We start from the raw sequence: 23,931 nt of genomic DNA on the forward strand, positions 1-23,931 counted from the left end.
ACCCTAGTTACTCAGGAGGCTGAGATTTGAGGATCAAGGTTCAAAGCCAGCCCAGGAACAAAAGGACCTGAGACTCCAGTTAACCACTAGAAAAATGGGAAGTGGGGCTTGGCTCAAGGGTAGGGTGGTAGCCTTGAGCTGAAGAGGCAACCAGGCCTAATTCAAGCTCCATGACCCACAAAAAAAAAAAAAAAAAAAGAATTTGGAGAAGATTCAATTGAGTATTTGGTTGACAGTAACTTTTAATTGTGAAGACTGAAAAAGTGGCCACTGTAAACACAATTTTTCCTGTTACTTAATCTTATAGGCCTTCTACTGAAGTCATACTTACCAAAACCATGTGGGCTATTAGATTGCCTCCAAGAGCGCCAAAAGTATAATACACAAGAGCCTGTGAAAGGATAAAAGATGCTTAATCGAATATAGTCAATATTCAGTTGATTCTAATTAGGAGATATACAATGAAGCTTTAATAGTGTTACCTTTGCCTGACTTGAATTAACACCAAGTCCAGAGGCATAGAGAAAGCCAAGAGCCTGAAATACAATAATAAAAGTAAAAGTTCTTCCTTTGGTAAAAGTTTATTCAACACATACAAAATTTTGTATACTATAAGAAGATGCAACGGAGCTGGGAGTTTGGCCTAGTTGTAGAGTGTTTGCCTAGCACGCATAAAGACCTGGGTTCCATTCCTTGGTACCACATATATAGAAAAAGCCAGAAGTAGTGCTGTGGCTTAAGTGGAAATGCTAGCCTTGAGGAAAAAGGTCGAGGACAGTGCACAGGCTCTGAGTTCAAGCCCTGGGACTGGAAAAAAAAAGATGCAAAATTTTTTTCATAATAAAATAATAAAATAATGTGAGGGCAAATATGCAAACTGTGGAATAGCCTAGAGGTGCATTTGGATTTGACAAATTATGCAATTAAATGCAATCTTTAAAAAGTCGCAAAGTTTAGTTAGCAGACTAGTAACAATCTAATAAACATCAACTATAAAAACAAAGTTAAATATTTGACTTTCACTTCATCTTTATGAGCAGCATTATGAAGACAAAACCACTCTCACACCATTAGATCAGTATGTTTGTTTGTCTATACACAGTGGGATGTACAATGAAAATGAACAAGAGAGTGCTAAAATAATGCTAGAAATGAAAAGGCAGCAGGGTGACTAGGAAGAAAGGCCACTGTGCACTGCTGGAGCGCATGGCATTTTCCTAAGCACCACCACCGAAACACTGCACCGATGAAGTTCTACCCAGGACCTTGTGGACACTCAGGTTATGAAGAAGGTACAGGAGGGAAATCTGGTGCAATTCGGGAACTCCTCTACAATTCAGCCTCCCTATAATTACGTAGGCCCACGAGCTTTGATGTGGCTGCAAGGTATGTAAGCCATTTTGTAGGCTTGGCTGTGAAGAACATCCTCATGACACTTTTGGGTCTGTCTTTTCCCTTCCTAGCGGCCTAAAAACCTAGTGTTAGTAGCCATGGCCAGAAGAGACAATGTGCAAGAGAATGGCGTTGGCAGGAGAGCTCAACTCAACCTGGGATGAACAAAAACTAGCTTTAGAGTGCCAAGCTACTGTCATTTTTGAGTCATCGAGAACTGATTACTATGGAGAGAACGCTTTGCAGGATATAATGTGCTGTAACACTTCAGAGTCCTGTTACTACAGGAAACGGATGCTATAAAAAGTGAAACCGTTCTTCAGAGCAAAATGTCTCTGAAGAAGATATATGTAATATATACTAATATAAAGTGATTTAAGCAAATATGTATAGATTATATGTATGTATATAATTAACATATGTAAATATTGTCTGTTTATGTTATATCTAACACCAAAAATACAAGAGATGAAATCTCATTAGATAGTCAGCTTTCTAGAAGCTATCAACTGCTTAGTATGAAAACAGACTCTATGACTAGGAATTTTTATAGAATATTTCATAGCTTGAATAAACTTGAATTATGCAAGGAAATTTAAACAAATGTGGTGTCTCTTAAACTCAGATGTCAATCTCCGTGTTACTAAAATTGCTACGACTAACATAGTCAGATACTATGTTATCAGAAAATACAATGTGGAATATTGAACATCCTCTACAAGGTGTCAGCTGGGACATCCTATTTGTAGAAAATACAGTTGACAGGAAACAAACTAAAGGATGCCTTGAGGATATAAATGGGAGGAAGGAAGGACATTCTACCAATTATACTCGATCTATCTCTAACATGGGGAAAACAAAACAAAACAGAAACAAAAGACCTTACAGACATGGGGCTGTTAGAAATGAGTAAATATGGTAGTTGTGGACTGGGTATAAAGAAAAAATTTTGGCTTAATGCTGCATCAGTATGCTGTGAGTATCATATAACAAAAAATGGCTAGAATGGAAAAGTGAAGGATGTTGACTGAGAAGAGCAAGTTATGGAAGAGCAGGCAATCAACACGTCAATCAACACTCCCAGGTGTGTGTGTGTGTGTGTGTGTGTGTGTGTGTGTGCGTGCGTGCGTGCGTGCGTGTGTGTGTGTGTGTGTGTGGTGTATCAAGATAAAGTTCTGGAAGACTATGAATGTCCTAACATTATTAATGCCAGATGTGGGAGGTGCATCAGCCATGTCTACCTTCTTAGTTTTGTTACTTTGTATTCTAGTTTCTTATGGGACACAAGTACTGCTGTAGGGTTTCTGTTGTGTGTGTGTGTGTGATACCGAGGTTTGAACTCAGGACTTTGTGCTTGGTAGACAGGCACCCTCTCTCTCTCTCTCTCTTTCTTTCTTTTTTTTTTTTTTTCCAGTTCTAGGGCTTGAACTCAGGGATTGGGCACTGTCCTTGGCTTTCTCAAGGCTACAGCACTACTTCCAGCTTTTTCTTTCCCTAGTTTTTTTTTTTTTCTTTACTTCCAGCTTTTTCTATGTATATGGTACCAAGGAATCGAACCTGGGTCTTCGTGAGAGCTAGGCAAGCACTCTTACCACTAGGCTGAACTCCTGGCTGGCACTCTACCTCTTGACCTAACTTCTAGTCCTCTTTGCTTTCTTTTTCAGATAGGAATTGTTTTTGTCTACAATTAAGCCCTGGGCTTTGATCATCTAAACAATGTCTTGTAGTGGCTAGGATCACAGATGCATACCACCATATTCTTGTTGGTTGAGATGGCACTCCTAACTTTATATAGAATGGCCTTGAACTGAAATCTTTCCAATCTCTGCTTCCCAAAGCAGCTGGGATTAAAGGGAATATATATGCATCCAGGCTAAGAGCCTGAGTATCAGAACTCTGGAAAAAAATGCAATGAGTTATTTCTCTATAGATCTAATTTACAAAAGCTGCAAATGTAATTCTGGCAAAAGACAACTTCAGTGGGTGCCTCTCTCTATCTTCTTTTGAGATCACCCACACTCTGTTAAGAGTGTGCCCCTACCCTTCTGTTTGTCTGCTTGTTTGCTTGCCCACTTACTCAATAAAGCCTTGCCAGGTTTTATTACCATGGCAGGGAGCAGGGGGATGTATCTTCAGTGACTAAATGTTCTCATACTAAGGGAAAGGAACATCCAAGAAGATAGATAAAATGGTCTATTTAAAATAAATAATTACTAGGTGGGCACCTGTAATCCTAGTTACTCAGGAGGCTAAGATCTGAGGATTGCAGTTCAAAGCCAGCCCAGGCACTAAAGTCAGTGAGACTCTTATCTCCAATTAACCCCAGAAAACCAGAAGAGGCACTGTGGCTCAAATGGTAGAGCACGAGCCTTGAGCTCAAGAGCTTAGGGACAGTGCCCAGGCCCAGAGTTTAAGCCCCATGACTAACACACACACACAACACACTTAAAAGACATGTCACCATCCAGTCTCACTTAAGTTAGAGAATAGAGGGCAGTTTTGCTGTTAAGATACCCAGTGTGGTATGCAGAGGTTCTCTGAATTGCACTTACAGTTTGTCCTTTGGGAGAGCCTTCCTCAGTCAGTTTCTCAAACATTGATTTAGCTGCCTGGATATTCTGTGTCAGGTAATCACCAAACAGAAAAGCATATGACACTCTCTCCAGGGCTTTAGTGTGGTTCATGCCTGCTGCCTTCTGAAGATACCGATATGCTCTTTAAATGTAAGAAATTACAAAACAAATTAGCAGCAGAGATTTTTTTAAAAAAAATCTACTAAAAGGCAACATAAATAATTTTCTTTTTTTATCAAATGAAATTTCCTCTACTAGTTAGGATCCTGGGTACATGGATTTACATAAGGTGCTGGTTTCTCCTTGTTATCCTAGCCTTTTGGGAGTCTAATTATACCAATTAATTCTAAAAATATGTAAAAAGTTAACTGGGTTTGTAGAGGACAATTTCAATATAATGGTGGCAGGTGATGATTCCACAAGTAACTATCACAATTTTCCTTTTCATTCTGTACAGGCTGTACCACAATTAGGAAGAAAAAACTTTTAGAATACAATCACTTGTTTTACATTCTTCCCAAGTACAAAATTGTAAGTTTCAGTGAAAATTTCAAAGCAAAATCAACAAACAACACATTTGGTAATTTGTTTTTATATTATTTTGAGTCGTAAATAGTATGTTCATTCTTGGGCTTTCAGAAACAACTATTAGCTGTGATTTAACTTTTCCCTATATTGGGATCAGTATTTATGATCTCTATATTCTGCCAATTTAAAATTATTGGAAGTGATGGCACATCTTCTTGTGTCTGTGGCAGTACAGGGTTTGTTTTTTGTTTTTAGTGCCAGTACTGGAGCTTGAACTTCAGGGCCTTTTACTCTTGTTTGGCTTATTTTTTGCTCAAGGCTGGTGCTCTATCACTTGGCCCTACCTCTCCTTCCAATTTTTTGCTGGTTAATTGGAGATAAGAGTTTGTAAGACATGTCTTTCTAGACTTGCTCTGAACTATGATTCCTCAGATCTCAACCTCTTTAGCCAGGACTATAGGCATAAGCCAAAAGTGCTCAGCTATTTGGCAGTACAGTTTTATAAAAGGAAGTTCTTGACTATGTATTGTATTAGTGGCTTATCGTGGGAATGAATGGACTTAACATCGCTACCTACTCTCTTTTCTGACTTTTCTTATTGCTTCCATTGAGGATTTTCATTCCTGTTTGATAAATCATTTCAGCTTCTTGCATCTGTCGTCTCTTAGCAGCCTCTTCTTCAGCTAAAAATAAAAAATATCACATGCATTTGAGTGGATTTGGATACTACAGCAAGTACTTATCAGATATCAAAACTTATTCTTTCTTTTGGGTGTCCAAAGAAAATGAACACTTTTTCACTATTCCCAAATATAACATTTTTTAAACTTTTTTGGGGGGCCTGTTCTGGGCTTAGACTCAGGGCCTGAGCACTGTCCTTGAACTTTCTCAAGGCTAGAGCTCTACCACCTGAGCCACAGAACCACTTCTGGCTTTTTTCTATGTATGTGGTACCGAGGAATCAAACCTGGGTCTTCGTGCATGCTAGACAAGCACTCTACCACTAGGCCAAACTCCTGGATCCATCAAATATGACTCTTAAGAATTCTCAGGTTCACTGGGCACAGTGGCTCATGCCTGTAATCCTAGCTACTCAGGAGGCTGAGATCTGAGGATCAAGGTTCAAAGCCAGCCCTCGCACAAAAGGATCTGAGACTCTTATCTCCAATTAACCTCTAGAAAATGAGAAGTGGGGCTTGGCTCAAGGGTAGGGTGGCAGCCTTGAGCTGAAGAGCTCAGGACAGTGTCCAGGCTGAGTTCAAACCCTATGACCTCCCCATCCCTCCTCCCCGTGCCACACACACACACACACACACACACACACACACACACACACACAAGAATACTCAGGTTAAGTATGCTCAGGTTAAGTATGCCCATTTAAGTTATCTTTTAGGTGACTTAAAAAATATATAATCTACTGAAATCACTTTCTTTAGAGATAGTACTCTCAGGATAATGCTGGAGAGTTACTAGTGCTAATACTGTTTATAAAATGCAACCAAAATCTTAGATTCCATGCCAACCTTACCTAAAAAAAGAACGGATTACTAGAAAACAATAATCTGAAAAAAACTGTTTTGGTCAAAGTACACTTTATTCTTCTCTGTAGTACTGTATATCTTATAAGGATAAAGTATTTAATTACATACTAAAAAATCAGGAAAGTCCTTTTATTAAATATTATCCAGATTTAGTGTTCAAGTTCATTAATTTTTTCATGATACTGTATAACATTGACAATTGTACAACTATTTTTCAAAATTTATTTTGAAAAAACGATTCTAATAGCCTCTTTTAAATAAAAATAAAGAACTCACCAAAAGTAGGACCAGTATTTACAGAAATATAATTGAATTCTCCTTGTGGTGTAGAAAAATATTATGTATTAAACTGGATGGAGTTCCTAGTCTTAGTGGCCTACACCCAAAGGCTGCCCTATTTGATACTAGCTTTTCAGAATGCCTACCAGAGCCATTGTGCTCATGTCATCTGGTGCTAAAGTGGTTATGGCCAAGACTTTCTGTTGTCCTTTAATAGTTTTCCAAAACAACTACAGTTTGCCTGCACAGGTCAGGCCCTTCATGTTTCATGTTTACCTGGGCTGGCCTAGGACAACGATCCTACCTATCCCTCCCAGTAGCTGGGCTCACAGGAGTACAAAACACCACTACTCCTGGCACAACAAATCTATTGAAGTAAAGGGTGATCTTACTAACACTGCTTAAGCTGGTCTCCAACTGTGATCCTCTATCTCAGTCTCCCAGACAGCTTGGAATGAAGAAGCAGGTGCTCTGACAGGTACAGGCCACTGTGCCCAGCTATGGGTTGAGAAGGGATGGCTTGAGCTTTTCTGCCCTAGGTGGCCTTGTACTACAGTACTCCTGTTTTCAGCTTCCCGATCAAGCTCATTCTCAGTGTCATCAACACTGGCCATTTCGGGCCTGCGTGGGAAAGGGTAGCTAGTGGAAGGCCTTCAAACACTGCCACGTACACACAGCAAGTGACCATGTCTCCTCCTAAGCAATACTCACTTTCACAGAAGCCCCACTTTTCATCTGTCTTGTAGTTATAGGTTGTGGCACACCACAGTCTGCCATCTTCCCTTCCATCTGATGTGCATTCGTCATATTCCTTATCCAGGAAAAGAAAAGGGAAGTGACAGGGCTCGCCGTGAGCAGTGCCCTCGATGGCAGTCAAGACTGGGAGAGGAAAAATAAAAATCTAAGCACCAACCGAGGGAAGAAGAATCCCCAGGACGCACATGGCTCCACCCGTTTGGTCCAAACTGAAACTTGCCTATATAACATGTTAATAAAGTAGAAAATAAGAGTTAGACATTTAATTTGTAAATGTGTGTGTGTGTGTTTTTAAAGGCTTCCCTGCCTCCTTTCCTCCATATGGAATCTGATCTGTGTGTCAACCTGGCTGAATCACATTGTCTAGACAGTTGGTTAAATATTGTTCCGCTTCTGGAAGATGATTTTTGGATGATATTAACATTGAAACTGGTAGGCTTCAAGCGATGCAGGATATACTCTATACTGTGAATGAACTTTGTACAGTCAGTTGAAGGTTTAAACACATCAGGGACCGACTGGTTCTGCTTCTCTGGACTGCCTAACACATACTAAGTGAATTAATTCACAATATGGTATTTTCATTTAACACTTTATTGATGATGGTCTTCTAGGAAACAGGGCAGAATGGCAAGGTTCTATTGGTATCTCTTGGAAAGGCTTCCACTACTCTGCTACAGGTACATCCTCAAGATACAGGGCGTGGAGGTACAGCAACTATCAGCTCTGAACATCCAGGACAAACCTAAAAATGAGACTAATTTACTCTGGAGATGAACAGGAGAGAAGGAAAGAGCTAGAGTCCATGCTGGCATAAGATCTGGGTGACCTGGGGAGCTCGAGTATTCAAACTATAAAAACTTTGTAACATAGCCCAGTGGTAGAATGCTTGCCTAGTATGCACAAGGCCCTGGATTCGAATCCTTGGTACCACATACACAGAAAAAGCCAGAAGAGGCTCTGTGGCTCAAGTGGCAAAGAGCATGCCTTGAACAGAAAGTGTCCAAGGATAGTACCCACGCCCTGAGTTCAGTCCCAGGTCTGGTGAAAACAACAACAACAAAAAAACCAAAAAACCCCTTGGATTCTGCCACTGTTTTCTTTTTGGTATTTGCAACCAAATTTGTTCTTTTAAAACAGCTGTATTAGAGAATTCCACAACATAACCTGTGCCTCCCCACTTCCAAAGAGTTTAACATTTGCATTTCTACAAATACATACTACCATGACCATTCCTCTCTTGGAGCCATTTATTCATTCATTTTGAACAACTGTTTACTGAGATTACTGAGACGAAGTGTAGAACACAGTTAACACAGCAGGATGTTATTCCTTGGAAAGACTTGTTTATAGGTTGCTATGTAGGATTTAGATTTTAGAAGAGGTCTTTACATTGTAACCAAAAAAAGTACCTTATAGGTCCTAAACTGTACAAACATGTGGTTTGAGCTAGGCACTGGTGCCTCAGGCCTGTAATCCTAGCTACTTAGGAAGCTGAGATCTGAGGATTGCAGTTCTAAGTCAGTCTGGAGGGGAAAGTCAGTGAGACTCTTATCTTCAATTAACAACCAGAAAACTGGAAGTGATGGCTCAAAGTGGTAGAGTACTAGCTTTGAGTGAAAAAGCTCAGGGACAGTATCCAGGCCCTGAGTTCAAGCCCCATGACTGACTCCCTTCCCCCCCAAAAAGGAACAAACATATGGTTTATGTTCAATACTGGTTTTCCTTGTGGGAGCATACAATTTTGGGACATCCTAGACGAGGTGACTACATGACTAATCCCCAGTCAAAACACCAGGCATGACGTCTTTCAGGAGCTTCCCTGGTAGGTGGCATTTCATATAGATTGTCACAGTACATTGCTGGAGAAATTTAGTGCACCCTGTAATTTAACTAGGTCCTATGAATTTTCCTTTTTTGGCTCCAGCTCCCTAGAGAAAATCCTGAGGGTAGTGAAACTGGCCTACTATTATAGCCCTGGAACCAGGAAAAAGACTTATCTTTCAACTCAGATAAGACCTTCAGCCCACAGCTAAATCTACAAATCTACATATGCAAATTTTCTGACTTCATTTGCTCTTAGCCAAAACTCAAGAAGTGATGCCTTTTTTTTTTTTTTTTTAAAGTGGTTGTGGGACTTGAACTCTGGGCCTGGGCCCTGTCCCTAATCTTCTTCAGCTCAAGGCTAGCACTCAACCACTTGAGCCACAGCATCACTTCTGGTTTTCTGGTGGTTAATCTCATGGACTATGGTACCCGGGCTGGCTTTGAACCGTGATCCTCGGATGTCAGCCTCCTCAGTAGCTAGGATTACAAGTATGAGTCACTAGTGCCCAGCTTCAAGAAGTGATTCTTGACTTTTGATTCCTCATTTTTATAAGTTAAAACATGGCTGCAGGTAAGACTGAGACAGACCTGAGGATTTCTTTCTCCCCAGTTATAGCCAAAATCACTTGGATCCAGAGCCAAGCCTTAAGGCTTGGTGGAGAGCGGGTAGGGAGAAGAAGCTACAAAAACAGTGGGATGCCCACAGTGGGTGGGGGTGGAGGGAGGATCCTTGGAAGCTGTACCTTTCTTCCTCTAGACTTTTCCCCATGCACCTTTGTATTCGGCTGTAATAAATCAGAGCCAAGTCCTGTGATTCTTTCACAGCACATCATCAAAGCTTGGGACGGTCTTGGGTACCTCCTTACAGTCAGGACTCAAGTGGGATTTGCTAGAATATTGCCAATGCACAATATGTTGATGAAGAGGAAGAATAAGGGCCAAGGCATAATACATTCTTAGTGTCCAGGTAGTTTTGGAGCCATCTGTGACAGCTGAGAGGTAAAAGCTCCCCCCCCTTTTTTTTATTAAAGAATTTATTAACGTTGATTTTTACATCATATTTTAAATGACAAGTTTAACAAACAAGTGTTCAAGAAGGGAATCTCTATTTACAATCACTGGGACTTAGTATTTAGAACTTAATCAAAATTAGGCTAAGGGTTTGTATGTCATAGAAACATATTAATTTATGAAATAAAACATTATGTCTATAGAGTCGTAGGTTTTTATGTCTATATAGTTATGTTTATATTTCCATTACCATGTCCATAGCACTGGGTATGCAGATATTGAGTCCTTGCTCTTGTACTCTTTGGATTTAATAGCCACATATTAAGAATACCTTGCATCTTTTGTTCCTTAGGTCTTGACTCGTCTCACTCAACATGATTCGCTCTAGATTCATCCACTTCCCTGCAAGTGCCATTATTTTATCTTGTCTGTTGTGTATGTAGAATTCCATTGTGTATATATACCACATTTTCTGTATCCATTAATCTGAAGTAGGGCATCTGGATTGTTTCCATCGCCTGGCTCTTGTGAATAGTGCAGAGATGAACATAGCTGAGCAGGTGTCCTCATCATATCTTGGGTTATGATGTTCAGGGTAGATGCCCAGAAGTGGTATGGCGGGATCGTAGGGAAGGTCTATTTTCAGTTCTTTAAGAAACCTCCACACTGCTTTCCAGAGTGGTTGAACTAGTTTATAATCCCACCAGCAGTGTAGTAGGTTTCCTTTTTCTCCACAACCCTGTCAGCAACTGTCATTGTCTGAGTTCAAAATCTTGGCCATTCTTGTTGGGGTAAGGGGATATCTTAGGGTTGTTTTTATTTGCATTTCCTTTATGACCATAGATGATGAACATTTTTTCATATGCGTAAAAGCTCCCTTTTAAAGGGTCCAACCACAGCAAAGTTGGCTTGCTGGATTTCCTGACTGCTGTTGGTCCTATTGGCTAAAAGCAAGAGTTCCGGTGACAAATAATGTCTTTGGGTTTTGTTCTGTCCTTGAATGGGAGGAGAAAAGGTTCAAAACTTCCCCAGGATAGGCTAAACATGTCAAAAGTGCATAGTGCTCTATTCTCTAAGTATCTGTGTCTAAGAGGATGAAGTGAGTTGGGGAGTTACATGAGGTCACAGGAGCAAAATTTTTGATCAACAAGGGGGAAAATAAGGAGCATTTATTCAGTCTGGCTGCTGGTATCACTTCAGTAGCCTTTCTGCCTCCCTTTACCCACCACATTTTGCATTCCTGGATCCTCCCTGGCTGCTTTAATAGTAACAGCAAATTCCTAAATGCTGTTACTAGGGGTTTGAGCAAGCTGCTTTGAGGGGGAAAAATGAAACAAAATAAAAACCAACAAGAAAACAAGGAAAAACCTCAGTGGCTTTGTATTTTATGGCTAGTACATATGGAAACATGGCAATTTACAAAATATTAAATACTTATAATTTCAAAAAGGCTAAAGGGATTGTTCTAACCAAAACCGACCAACCAACCAACCAAAAGTGTTAATTGGGACAGAACTTCCTTGATTTTTTATTTTTATTTTACTTTATTTTTTGCCAGTCCTAGGGCTTGAACTCAGGGCCTCAGTATTATCCTTGGGCTTTCTCAAGGCTAGTACTCTACCATTTGAGCCATAGCCCTACTTCTGACTTTTTCTATGTATGTGGTACCAAGGACTCAAACCCAGGTCTTTGTATACCCTAGGCAAGCACTCTTACCACTAGGCCAAACTTTCCACCCTTTCCTTGCTTTTTGATAGTGTATAGGCTGGGCTGGAAGTTCCAGGACAAGACCCTGTAGCTGATGGTTTTTGTTATGGAAGATGTTCATCATAGTACTTGGTGTAGGCTTTCTGTCTCTGAATATGCTGAACTGAAAGCATCCATATGCTCAATGGGTGGAACTTGAGCTCTGTAACCTTATGCTAGCTCTCTGTGGAGCTGTCAGTTATGAAAAAAATAATATGACTGCTTAGCTAGCTGGTATAAGTCACCTACAATGATCATAGGACACGGCTTGTTCTCTGACAGAACCATCTGAAATTTGGCTGACTGGCTGTTTTATTTCACAGTAACTGACAGCATTCTGAACCCCTGATGACTGCCAAAAGCTGCAAGGTGGGAAGCAGCACAATGCAGGGACTGTGAATCTGTGGACAGGTCAGTCTGGCTCTTGCTGGAACAAGTCCCACTGCCATTGGCCCTTGTGTTTGCGTTCAATGGCCTGATAACCTGGTTCAGCCTCCTACACCCATCTCTTGCTCCATAGACCTCAGTGAAATCGGATCAACTATCCTCAGAAAAAAAGACTACTCTTTCCTAGACTGTCAAATAATAATAGGAAAAATAAGTGAGAAAGCACCTTAAACATTTTTGAAAAAATTGAGGATTGTGTTCTGATCAATTTCTGAATATATCTCTGTGGTAAACTTGTATAAAATCCTCTGTCTGTGAAGATGTTTTGCTCCTCTTGTATACATGGTTGAAAAACTGCAGGGTTATTTCAGAATGGAGACCTTTACACTGCTAACTGAGGTAAACAAATGGATACTCTTGCACCTGGAAACCTAAGAGGGCACACAGTGGGCACGAATGAATGACCTTTGTTTTTCAAATCTGTTTCTGGAAGCTTCTATTTTTCCTAATGGAAAACTTTCCACATGCCTTTTCAACTGTAGCTCGTGACCCAACGCACACTGCTGGGTTATAACCACACCCAACAGGCTGACTAGCCGACAGCAGGAGTTGACCCAGTCCCCCCTACCCCCCCCCCCCACCCTGCCCGGCCCGTGAACTTTACCAATGGGAAAACCAACAGATGCTATTCAGGCTCATGTATTGGTTCTGGTCATGGACAGCAAAACCAGTCCTTCTGGACTGTACTAACTTATTTATGCTGGACCCATGGTGGACACAACACTGTACTGCTAATAGATGTCCTGCTGGAGATGCCCTGATGATTGCTTCTAGGCTTATTATATGTACCTTCTGGGAAGGAACTGCTCAAGACCCCACCTTAGACCTAGAAGGCTTTCACGTCAATTTCAACCTACTGATGCAGTCCTGTAATGCCTAATTGATGCTTTTGGACAGGTGAAAAAGGATAATATACAAACTTATGGAGAAAGACTGATTCAATTAATAACATTTGTTTGAACCGGCTAAATCCCTAATTCCTAAAGGAAAACACAGCAGTTTGGTCTCACTCCCTCTGGGTCTTACTGCTAAGATGCCTTGGCCAATGATCCTAGGGGGCTGTGGAGAGTTAACAAAACAGGTCTAAATTTTATTTTTGTAAAGGCCTGCTTGATGATGGTCCTTTTGTAGGAATCTGTAAAATGAGATTTCTGGTGAATTCTCATCATCCCAATTGAGAAGAGTGGCTCATCGAAGCTGCACTGACAATGTAGTGTATGTTGAACACATACTTCCTTTCTGAGTCTGACATTTTGGTATATGTCAGGCAGAAGATGCCAACTTAACCACTCCCCAGTGAAAATTCCAGTTACTGAAATCTCTGACATAAGTTGTTGTAACTTATTGCAAGGAAAGTAAAATGCATTAGTGTGACTACTCTGGAAAGGACCTCTGGAAGCTTGCATCCGATTTCCCTAGACTTCATAGCATGAACTTTTCCTTCCCCTTGCTGATTTTTGCCTTGTATTCTTCTACTGCCACAAACCATATCCGAAAATGTTTGCTGAAACCCTTGAGCTTTCCTAGTGAATCAGTGAGCCTGGGTATATGGTCTTGGAGACCTCTAATAGTTAGAAGTATGTATGAAATGTTCAATAAACATTGGAAGGTATATTATTGGAGCCATACAGTGACGGGGAGTAGTAGAAGATGAACACGCAGAGAGGAGAAGGTCTGATCATGTAAGGAGTTATTAGTAAAGGTAAGAAGTAGGGATTCTGAAGAGGACAGGAAGCCATGGGAGGCTTCTGAGTAAAGAAGGAGATCAATATGGCTGCTATCAGAGGACTGACTTCTAGAGGAAGGGAGAGAAAGTAGCATGCCAGGTAGGAAGCTCTAAGTCCAAGAAGCTCTTTAATTGCCTTTGGGTGATTTAGGAATTGCTTCAGAGAAGAAAAATGTTAAGTTTACCTTCTAGGATGAGTAGAAATTTGATAGATTTGCTTAAGGAAGTGAGGAAGGCATTTTAAGCAGCCAGCAGGCTGCACCAAGGCCCCAGGCATAAACTGTAGGTATAGCTGGAGACCGCTGGAGAAGGATGCTAGGGGAAAGCTGCAGAAGATGAGGTAACTGAAGCTGCTGGCTTCAAAAAACACAAAAGACTGTCAGCCATGCTCAGGAGTGCTTGCTTCATCTCATAAGGCAAATGAGAGGTGATGGTTGTAAGTAAGGAAGGTAAAGGACCAAATGTGGCTTTGGAAAAGATTAATAAGACACCACCATGAATAAAAAGATGAGATGCAATTGTCACATAATCTAAATCTAAGTCAGATCAGCAGACACAAAGCCATCCATATATGTTCAGTATTTATAAGTATGCAATATGTGTAGTAAGTCCTTACATGTAATAAAAATGAATCTAAATCATTATTAAAATTAAAACAAATCAAACAAATGAACCTAACATAGTTTGCTAATACAATATATGTTTGTAAGAATGTTTCTATTTATTTATTATTATTATTTTTTTAAACATTTTTGCCAATCCTGGGGCTTGAACCCAGGGTTCAATCCTTGGGCTTTCTGTACCACTCAAGCCACACTTCCGGCCTTTTCTGTGTATGTGGTACCAAGGAATCGAACCCAGGGTTTCATGCATGGTAGGCAAGCACTCTACTAGTAGGCCATGCGCCTGGCTCTCTAAGAGCATTTTATGTGCTGTTATTAGCTATTATTTCTAGTTAATAGGATTAAAATGGTTTTACTATTCATGAGGAAGGAACATTCATGGTTAAAAAAATTAATCTGATTTCTTTTTCTTTTCTTTTCTTTTTTTTTTTTTTTGCCAGTCCAGGGGCTTGAACTCAGGGCCTGGACACTATCTTTGAGCTTCTTTTGCTCAAGGTTAGCATTATACCACTTGAGCTACAGTGCCACTTCCAGCTTTTTCCGTCTATATTGTACTGAGGAATGGAACCCAGGGCTTCATGCATGCTATGCAAGCACTGTTCCACTAAGCCACATTCCCAGAATCTAATTTCTAAAAGTTTAAATCTGGATTGATTCCTGACAGTTGTTAATACAAAAATAGTAAATGGCTACAGAGGTGATCTTTAAAATAACAAATTAAGTGATAGAATGGTAGCAGGATAGAGAAGGCATGTTAATTTTTAATAGGAAAGACATGTAGAATACTCTGGTGAGGAAGGTCAAAATGTTAAATTTAAATGTGTGAAAGTTACAAGAGGATTATAGTTAACATGTTTATATAAGTAAACACCTAAAATCAAATTACCTAGGATAAGAGATAGGATAGTATAGTAAAAATTCTAACAATAGGAACAGTCAATTCTTTCTATATTTCTATTTCATGTACCACTTAAGCAAAAAATTTTTTTATTTCTTAGAAATTGACATGAAACATAACTGTAGTCATATCCACTAGTGTACTAATTCTGATATACTAAAATATAAAAATCATTTAAAGCTGCACTCTATACATTGCATGTGGTTAATAAGACCAATCCTCTACAGTGCCCTTCTGTGCTTGATAGTTTTAAATTTTCACTTGTCTCTTTCCTCCATCAGGCAAAACTACAACAGAACAAAAAGTCAAGACTACCTGGCTTCTGTGCTTTCTTTGGCTCTTCATACTCCTTGTTGTCTGGATTTGGAGATTCTGGAAAGCTGATTTCCTCAGCAACGCTTTCTCCTTCTTGACTTTTGAGGCTGTCTTCCTCTTCATGAACAGAGGATTCTAATTCTGACTCTTCTGAATCAAGAAATATCTGACCAGCGATGACTCTGCCTGCAGTGGGGTGCTCCTTTACTGACTCTTCTGATGGCAGAGAATCCTGAGGATACAGAAGCATTTTTAGTCACCAGTAGGTCAAAGACTCCTCCACCCACCTAGCATTCCCTTGACTAGTTTACAGTTGTTTTCTTTAGCCCCTTAGAGTGCCACACTGGCTCAGTTCTGGTTTTGGCTTGTTTTCATCACAGTTGATCACCTGCCTAACTCTTACTCTAAAAATTTCAGTATAGTTGTCACTGTTGCCGGAAATCCTTCTTTAATCTCCAAAGTCTGCTCCCACCCTACCTTGTAATTCTCCTATGATAAGTGTACTATAGTTTCCTCTTTTTAATCTATATCCCCTCTAGTCTGGAGGTCAGAGCTTAGATTTAAGGTAAAATTTATGTAAAGGGAAATAAACGGTGGGAGGTGGGAGATAATGTCTTCAAGATGTGAAGAAAAGAAATGACTAGTGTCTCATGCCATCCATCAGTAATCCTAGCAATTTAGGAGGCTGAGATCTGAGGACTGAAGATTGAAACCAGCCTGGGCAGAAAAGCCCATAAGGCAAGTGGTTCATACCAGTAATCCTAGCTACTCAGAAGGCTGAGATCTGAGGATCATAGTTCAAAGCCAGCCCAAGCAGGAAAATCCATGAGACTCTTCAGAAAACTGAAAGTTGGAGCCATGACTCAAAGTGGTCGAGCATTAGCCTTGAACAACAAAGCTTGGGGAGAGTTCCTAGGTCCCGAGTTCAAGCCCCAGGACCAATGCACAAAAAGAAAAAAAGAAAAGCTAGGCACTGGTGGCTCTTGCCTGTAATCCTAACTACTCAGGAGGCTGAGATCTGAGGATCTTAAAAGCAGCATGGGCAGGAAAGTCCATGAGACTCTTATCTCCAATTAACCACTGGAAAACCGGAAGTGGCACTGTGGCTCAAGTGGTAGAACACTAGCCTTGAGCTGTAGAGCTCAGGGACAGTGCCCAGGCCCAGAGTTTATGCCCCACGATTGACTAATAAAACCAAAAATGTCAAAATACAGGAAGAAAATCAACCTTTCTTAGGCAACAGAAATGTCATTGCCTTAAGGCAGTACCTATATACAGTTGGGGTAGGGAAGAAGTATTTACAAGTTGAAATGAAACTTATGAGCCAACACTATTAAGAGAGATATTTACTATTTTCTTATTGTGGGTTAGTTATTTTCTTTAAACCAGAAAAGCCAGAACTAATATTTATAAAATGTTACCTTTTTGTTTGTTTATAGGTGTGAGCTATCAGCGCCTGGCTCTTTTTTCTTTTTAAAATCCAATTCTGTTATCCCAAAGATACAGTTGTCATATTCTTTCTGTCATATCCTTGCCTACTTTTTTGTTTTGTTTTTGGTGCTGGTTCTGAGGTTTGAACTCAGAACCTTGCACTCTCTCTAACTTTTTTGCATAAGCCATACCTTTCCTGCTAGAGATGAGAGTCTCTTGAATATGTCTACCCCATCTGCTTTAAACCTTGACAATCAGATTCGGCCTCCTGAGTAGTTGGATTACAGGCACGAGCCACCAAACTCCAGCTTGAAACTGCCTACTTTTAAACTGGGCAGCAAAGATTAGAGATTGTCAAGTTTGTACATACCTTTGAGTCTAAGGATTCATCCTGGCTGCCATCATCATCTGTGAAGAAATTTCAAGGCAATTTAGTCATCTTTTTGGCTGGGAAATTACAAATCATAGTTTTAAGAAAGTATCTAGTAAATAAAACAAATAACAATTGTTGGATAAACATTATTTGAAAACGTCTGTATCCAATAACTTCACAAAAGGATGAAGAGAAAAATAAGTTCGCTTTATTTTCTCTTTCTCCAGATATGAAAACCAATACTCCCTTATCCTTGCCCCTGAAAAAAAAATAGCCTCTTCTTTAGATTCCATCCAATACACACACACACACACACACACACACACACACACACACACACACACACACTTTAGGCTTCCACCTATTTTGTTCCTTTGCTCAAGATTTGGACTCAGATTTTAGTGTTAATGGACATTTTATTGTTTACTATTATTACTCTGGATGAGAACTAATATTTTCAACAGTTACTGAGCCAGGAGCATAGCCTAGTGGTAGGGTGTTTGCCTAGATTGCATGAAGCCCTGGGATAAATTCCTTGGTACCATATACACACAAAAAGCTGGAAGTGATGCTATGGCTCAAGAGGCAGAGCACTAGCCTTGAGCAAAACGTGTCTAAGGACAGTGCCCAGGTCCTGAGTTCAAGCCCCAGGACTAGACAAAAATAAAGTTACTGAATATATTTTGGGTAGAATAGTTAGGATTTCTGTTTTACTTTACTGAAGAGATAACCAGCATGCATTAGCTCTATTAAGGAACTAGCTCTATTTCCACCATCCCTGCAAATTCACAATGGTTTTGTCAGATTACCTCATTTTCCTCATTTTATTCTTGACATGTTTTCTGGCTACTCCCACTATTTTGGCTGGTTGTTATTCTTTTCCCTGTTCTTATATAAACATACACAACAAACTCAATACCCAAGTGCAAATGTTTGATCTTTGTATTCATTGCCAATATAAAGAAATAAAACTGCAAGATGATGTCTAAGTTTCCTTATTATCTGACTTCATACAGAAGCAGTTTTGGTACTGCCTCCTTTATAAGATACATGACAAATTAACCATAAAATGTTGTAAGAGCATGTAAGAGATTTTTACTGGATAATTTGGTATCATCTTTACTCAGATAGTTATATCCTAAATATTATTTGTAACATAACTATAGCAAAGATATTTCAGAGTTTTCATCTCAAAATATGAGCTACTTTAAGAATAGTGAATTCATACATAAAATATACAAATCTAGTTTACAGTATTTGTTTTGAACATTTAAGAAAACCAAGTCTACCAGAAAAGTTTTTGCTATATAAAAACATGCTGTCAATTCACAGAAAATTTAAATTAAAAGCTACTGTTTGTATTTCTTTACTTTTTGGTTACCTTCAAAATGCTTAATTTCTGGCAGATTGTCGGGCAGGGACAGGTAGGACATGTATTTTCCAGTGTCTATAACCTTTTAGTAGAGATGTCAATTAGTAACAATCCTTCTTGCTAACTTCTTCCTAAGACATCCAGTGCTTAAGTTCTAACAGATGGTTCAAATCACATCCTCAGCATAAAAGAAAAATAAATTCATTCTCATTATGTACCAAAGTTATACTTGTGAATGTAATAAAGTTTTACTTGTGAATGTACACAAAATATCAACCAATTAATATATCAAGTGCAATAACTAAGGTGCAAATGATATGATAAAAATCCCCAAACACTAGATAAGCTGGAACTCTAAATCACTTATTATTAAATGCAGAAACTTTTTCATATCAGGTTCACATAGTAGGTAATAGGTTAATAAGATAAAAGATCTAGAAACAAACATAAACAATACATGTCCATAAGCTTTGGACTCCAAGAGAAATGACTTGTAACAACAGGGCTATTTCATGAGAATTGCATCATGCTTCTTTCTCTACCTCTCTTCACAACAGGATTATATATTAAGATTTTAGGTAAATAAGAGATTTCTTTCTTAGCTGCCAACTGAGAAAGCCTATTCCAGATGGTAGTCTCAAAGCAAAAACCCATTTTCTTTTTTGAGTTGATAGTCACATAAGATTCTTTAAAAAGTTGCTCCCAGACCAAAGCACTTCTGATATAAAGACACTGACGTTATACATAAAGAAACAAAAACAGTTTTGCTTTCATCAGAACATGGTATCAAGCATCAAAAGAATTCAATACAGCTAAGGTTTCTTAGTATCATATTGAACATTCAATAATCCAAACTACTGTATTACTGGCGCACACCTTCCTTTGAAAAAGATCTATTTTTTTCAACTGCATTAGTTAATATTTTTCAAGGAAAAGTAGCACAAATTCATTTTGTTACCTTCACTCTAAATCCCTGCTCCTTCAAATACAAAAAGTCTGAAGAGTTTGGTGAGAAGAGATCGGACAGTCTGTCTTTTGCTCTGCAAGTTTACTTAGCTCTGTGAAAAAATCCTAATTTTAAAAGACATTAAAACTAAGATTGAGGCCTGGCTTCATCATCTACTAATGTAGACACACAAAGTTCATTACTGAAAGCTTGCTCAGAGTAGATTTTCTCAATGTCTAAAGCAGGTGATACTCTATAACCTGGCGATTCACAATGACAGTAAAACATCTTCTGCAATCTAAAAATTACTGTTTCAACTTTGTCATAACATAATTACTACTTGAAATACCTGGCACAAAACTAAACAAAAAAGAATGTATCTCCAAAAAAGTATTATTTGCCCTATTATCTCGAGGAAAGAAAGAAGAAATACTCTTTTAATGCTCTTTGAATGTATTTGTCCACAGGGAAGACATTTCTAATACAAGTATCATTTTTTTTTTTACATCTCTAAAACAAAGTATCAGTTGATTGCTGCTAGGAGTGAAAGGATCAGGTAGTATATATTTATACTACCTGGTTATAAATGCAACTCACCCTGGGTACCACTAACACTTAAACTCAGAATTGTAAATGGAAAAACCTCATTTTTATATGAGCAAAGCTAAACTTTAAAATGATGCTGAATTTCTGTATAAATAAGCACTCTCATGAGTACAGAGGCCTATGCAAAAAATGTATCCTTTTAAGTTATAAAACTTTCCATCAGGGCCAGGAGTTTGGCCTAGTGGTAGAGTGCTTGCCTAGCATGCATGAAGACCTGGGTTCAATTCCTAGGTACCACATACATAGAAAAAAAACCTGAAGTGGTGCTGTGACTCAAGTGGTAGAGCTCTAGCTTTGAGAAAAACCAAGGACAGTGCTCAGGCCCTGAGCCCAAGCTCAGGACTAGCAAAAACAACAACAAACTTTCCATCAAGTCTGGCACTGGTAGCTCACGCCTGTAATTCTAGCGACTCAGGAGGCTGAGATCTGAGGATCACTGTTCAAACCCAGCCAGCCTGGGCACAAGAGTCTGTGAGACTTTTACCTCCAAATAACCACCAGAAAACTGGAAGTAGTGATGTAGCTCAATGTGGTAGAGTGCTAGGCTTGAGTTGAAGAGCTCAAGGACAGTTCCCAGGCTCAGAGTTCAAGCCCCAGGTCTGACTACTACTGCCACTGCCACCACTGCCACCACCACCACCACCACCACCACCACCACCACCACAAACCTTTTTATCAGGGGGGCTGGGGCTAGAGGGCTCACCTAGCATGCACAAAGCCCTGAGTTTGATTCCTCAGTACCACATACAAAGAAAAAGACAGAAGTGGCACTGTGGCTCAAGTGGCAAAGCAAAAGCATTGAGCAAAAAGTGTCCAAGCACAGTGCCCAGGCCCGAGTTCAAACCCCTGGACTGGCACCAAAAGAATAAAAAAACCAAAACTTTTCATCATAGCTGTTTTATGACAGGTGAACTTTACGAGAGCACAGCACAGCTGTCTCTTAAGTATATGTGGAAGTCTAGGATCTACAATACAACCCTCCCCATTCTAAGATACCAAAATCCATAGGATTTGCAGAGAACCTACACTCTTACTTATAACAGCTAAGACAATGTAAATGGTATGTAAGTACTTTGCATATTACATTCCTTAATAAATAATGATGAGAATAAAAAAGTCGGTATATGTTCAGTACAAAACGAAACTTTTATGTTGATTTGGCTGAATTTGATGTGGAATTTGTTTTTACACCGACTACAGAAATGAAGAAAATTAGAGCACACGTTTCTTAAACTCAGTCCTTGCTTTTATCAATACAACCCCAAGACATAAGAGTTCAGTAGTGAGATTTTTAGTATGGCCAACTGTTGATCTCTAAATATCTTCTCCACTTCCACATAGTTCAATGTACACAACATAGTCAAAGGAAGACACTGGAAAGCTTGTATGCTTACTGTACCCTGCAAATTGAATTCAGAGAAACACCTATCATATTTTTTAATTATTATAAATTTCAAACTTTAGTGTGAAGACTCACATAGTTTGTCCATGTACAGATCCTGAGCATATTCTAGCCCTAAAAATGAATTTTTAACAAACTCTTAAGAGGAATTCTGTTGCAGATGGTCCATAGACTATCAGGCACCTCATCCATTAAACTCAGCAGCTTCAATTCCTGCTTCATTTAATCAAATAATGGTTGCAAATGCTTCAGGAGTTATGTACTTCAAAGTTTTGGTCATGAGCACAAACCATACAGCAACGGAAAGGAATAAAGATTAAGAATAATGTTGGCAGGATTAGCATATGCTTGTTATACCTGAAATGCTGTCTCAAACCCTATCTTGGACAGAATTTTGGTTTAGGTCTTTTAATTTAGAGGCAGGATGACGTTATGGCTTTGGTTTACAACTAGGACAGATAATTTGGGGATTCAAATAGCCATCTGGGAAAATTTCTGTTGGAAAAAAAAAGAGCTGACATTTATACTCGGCCTGTTTAAAAAAAATTTAAAGACACAAAACAGCTGTCTTGTTGACTCAAATTGATGAAAATTCCAAAGCTTTACTGTACTAAATGTTTCTTAACCAACTCTTAGAAATACAAAGACCAACACTCTCAAACCATAAGTTTTCTGATGTAGGAAGGTGGAAACATGAAAGAAAATTATTTTCAGGAAGAATACACATGAATACACACACACACACACACACACACACACACACCCTCAAGAATTAAAAAATCAACTCAAAAGCACATGAACTTCGATACTATAAAAAGAAAAAAGGTGAAATTACTTGCTATTCACATTTTAAAACTTTCGAGTCTTTGGAAAAAAAATAAAATAAATCAGAAACTGCCAACAACCCCACGGGGCCAACGCAGAAACACTGTGACAGAGGTCACGCTTTCTCAGGAAGGTTTTTTAAGAGGGGTGGGGAAGGGAGGAGACGATCAGATCAGAGACCTTCGGGGTATCCCCCCCCCCGTTATTATTATTACCAAGCCACTGTCATCACCGGATCGTCTCAGGACCCGGCTCTGTCCTAAGTGACAGCTCCAGGGAAGGGTGTCAATGACACATCCCACACCCTGGGATCCCCGGACTCACGGCAGGACACCGCCTTCAAGAGGGTCGGGGAGACTCGAGCAGCCCACGGAGGCGATTCGTGAGGACTCGGGCCAAGTTTCATTCGTGGGAGACAGGTCTGGAGCACGGGCAACCGCCCCTTCGCTCCCTCACCTGTAGTCCCCAAACACCCTTCTACCCCAGGCTGACTGAGCCCCAAGGGAAGCGCAAGTGACAGGCGGGCTGGGGCCGGACAGAACCGAGTCCAGGCCCGGGAGTCCCCCCAGGGCCTGGTCCCGGGGATGGAGGCCGGGGAGGAGGGGGGCCGGCGGCTCAGAGCCTTCGGCCCCACAAGTGGATACTGACCGGAGGACGCCGAGGCCGCGCTTAGGAGAACCGCACAGAGCAGCAGCGTCAGTCCCACCCGGACCCGCATCCTGCTCTCGCGGCCGCCGCCACCCCCGAGAGCTGTCGCCTCGCCTCTACAACCACCGACACCGCCACGGTCGCCGCCTCGCCACTGCTCTTCCTGCTCTTGTTTCCTGCCTCCGCCCCTTCCCAAACCTTCCGGCGCCCAGCCAATCTCTGCCTTTCCCCGAGAACACTTCGTCCAATCGTCGTGGCTGCCCGCCCACCTCCTTTGTCCCGCCCCTCAGGTCATATTTCAGCCAGTTAATGTAGTGAACTCTGATACTCTGTTTTCTGATTGGATCACGGCCTCGCTGACATGGCCACAGCTAATTGGTAGCACCCGAATCGGAGAGTCAAGGGCTAGAAAAAAAAAAAGGCTCACTCAGAACTACAACTCCCATAAGATCCTTCAGGGGAGTCACTTGGCTTATGCTCTTGGGAAACGTAGTCCATGGTAGGGCAAGCTTTACAATCACAGGTGGTTGTGAAAAGTTAGGAGGGTGTAACTAATACCTGGACTAGACATTAACTCAAGGCTTTCCCCCCCGCTTCTTTCGATCTGAAAATATCAGTGGGAAGAATGATTACTTCTTCTTATTCATTTTATTTGGAAATTAT

At 40.2% G+C, this 23,931-nt stretch overlaps 1 protein-coding gene across 1 annotated transcript in view; it reads right to left on the reverse strand.

Moving 5' to 3' along the window:
* Nucleotides 1-23,473, reverse strand: part of Sel1l (SEL1L adaptor subunit of SYVN1 ubiquitin ligase) — a 46,583-nt gene extending 23,110 nt beyond the window's left edge. Inside the window, exons 1-8 of the mRNA XM_090344658.1 lie at nt 23,269-23,473; nt 17,467-17,504; nt 15,666-15,897; nt 7,028-7,195; nt 5,071-5,176; nt 3,945-4,107; nt 483-536; nt 332-391 (exon numbers count right to left, since the gene is read on the reverse strand). Of these exons, the coding sequence (XP_090200784.1) occupies nt 332-391; nt 483-536; nt 3,945-4,107; nt 5,071-5,176; nt 7,028-7,195; nt 15,666-15,897; nt 17,467-17,504; nt 23,269-23,338 (891 nt within the window). The 5' untranslated portion in view covers nt 23,339-23,473. The remainder of the gene's footprint in view (nt 1-331; nt 392-482; nt 537-3,944; nt 4,108-5,070; nt 5,177-7,027; nt 7,196-15,665; nt 15,898-17,466; nt 17,505-23,268) is intronic.
* Nucleotides 23,474-23,931: the final 458 nt, after the last annotated feature.

This window comes from Megascapheus bottae, chromosome 14, assembly GCF_031878675.1.
Source record: "Megascapheus bottae isolate mThoBot1 chromosome 14, mThoBot2.hap1, whole genome shotgun sequence".
Classification (NCBI taxonomy): Eukaryota; Metazoa; Chordata; class Mammalia; order Rodentia; family Geomyidae; genus Megascapheus; species Megascapheus bottae.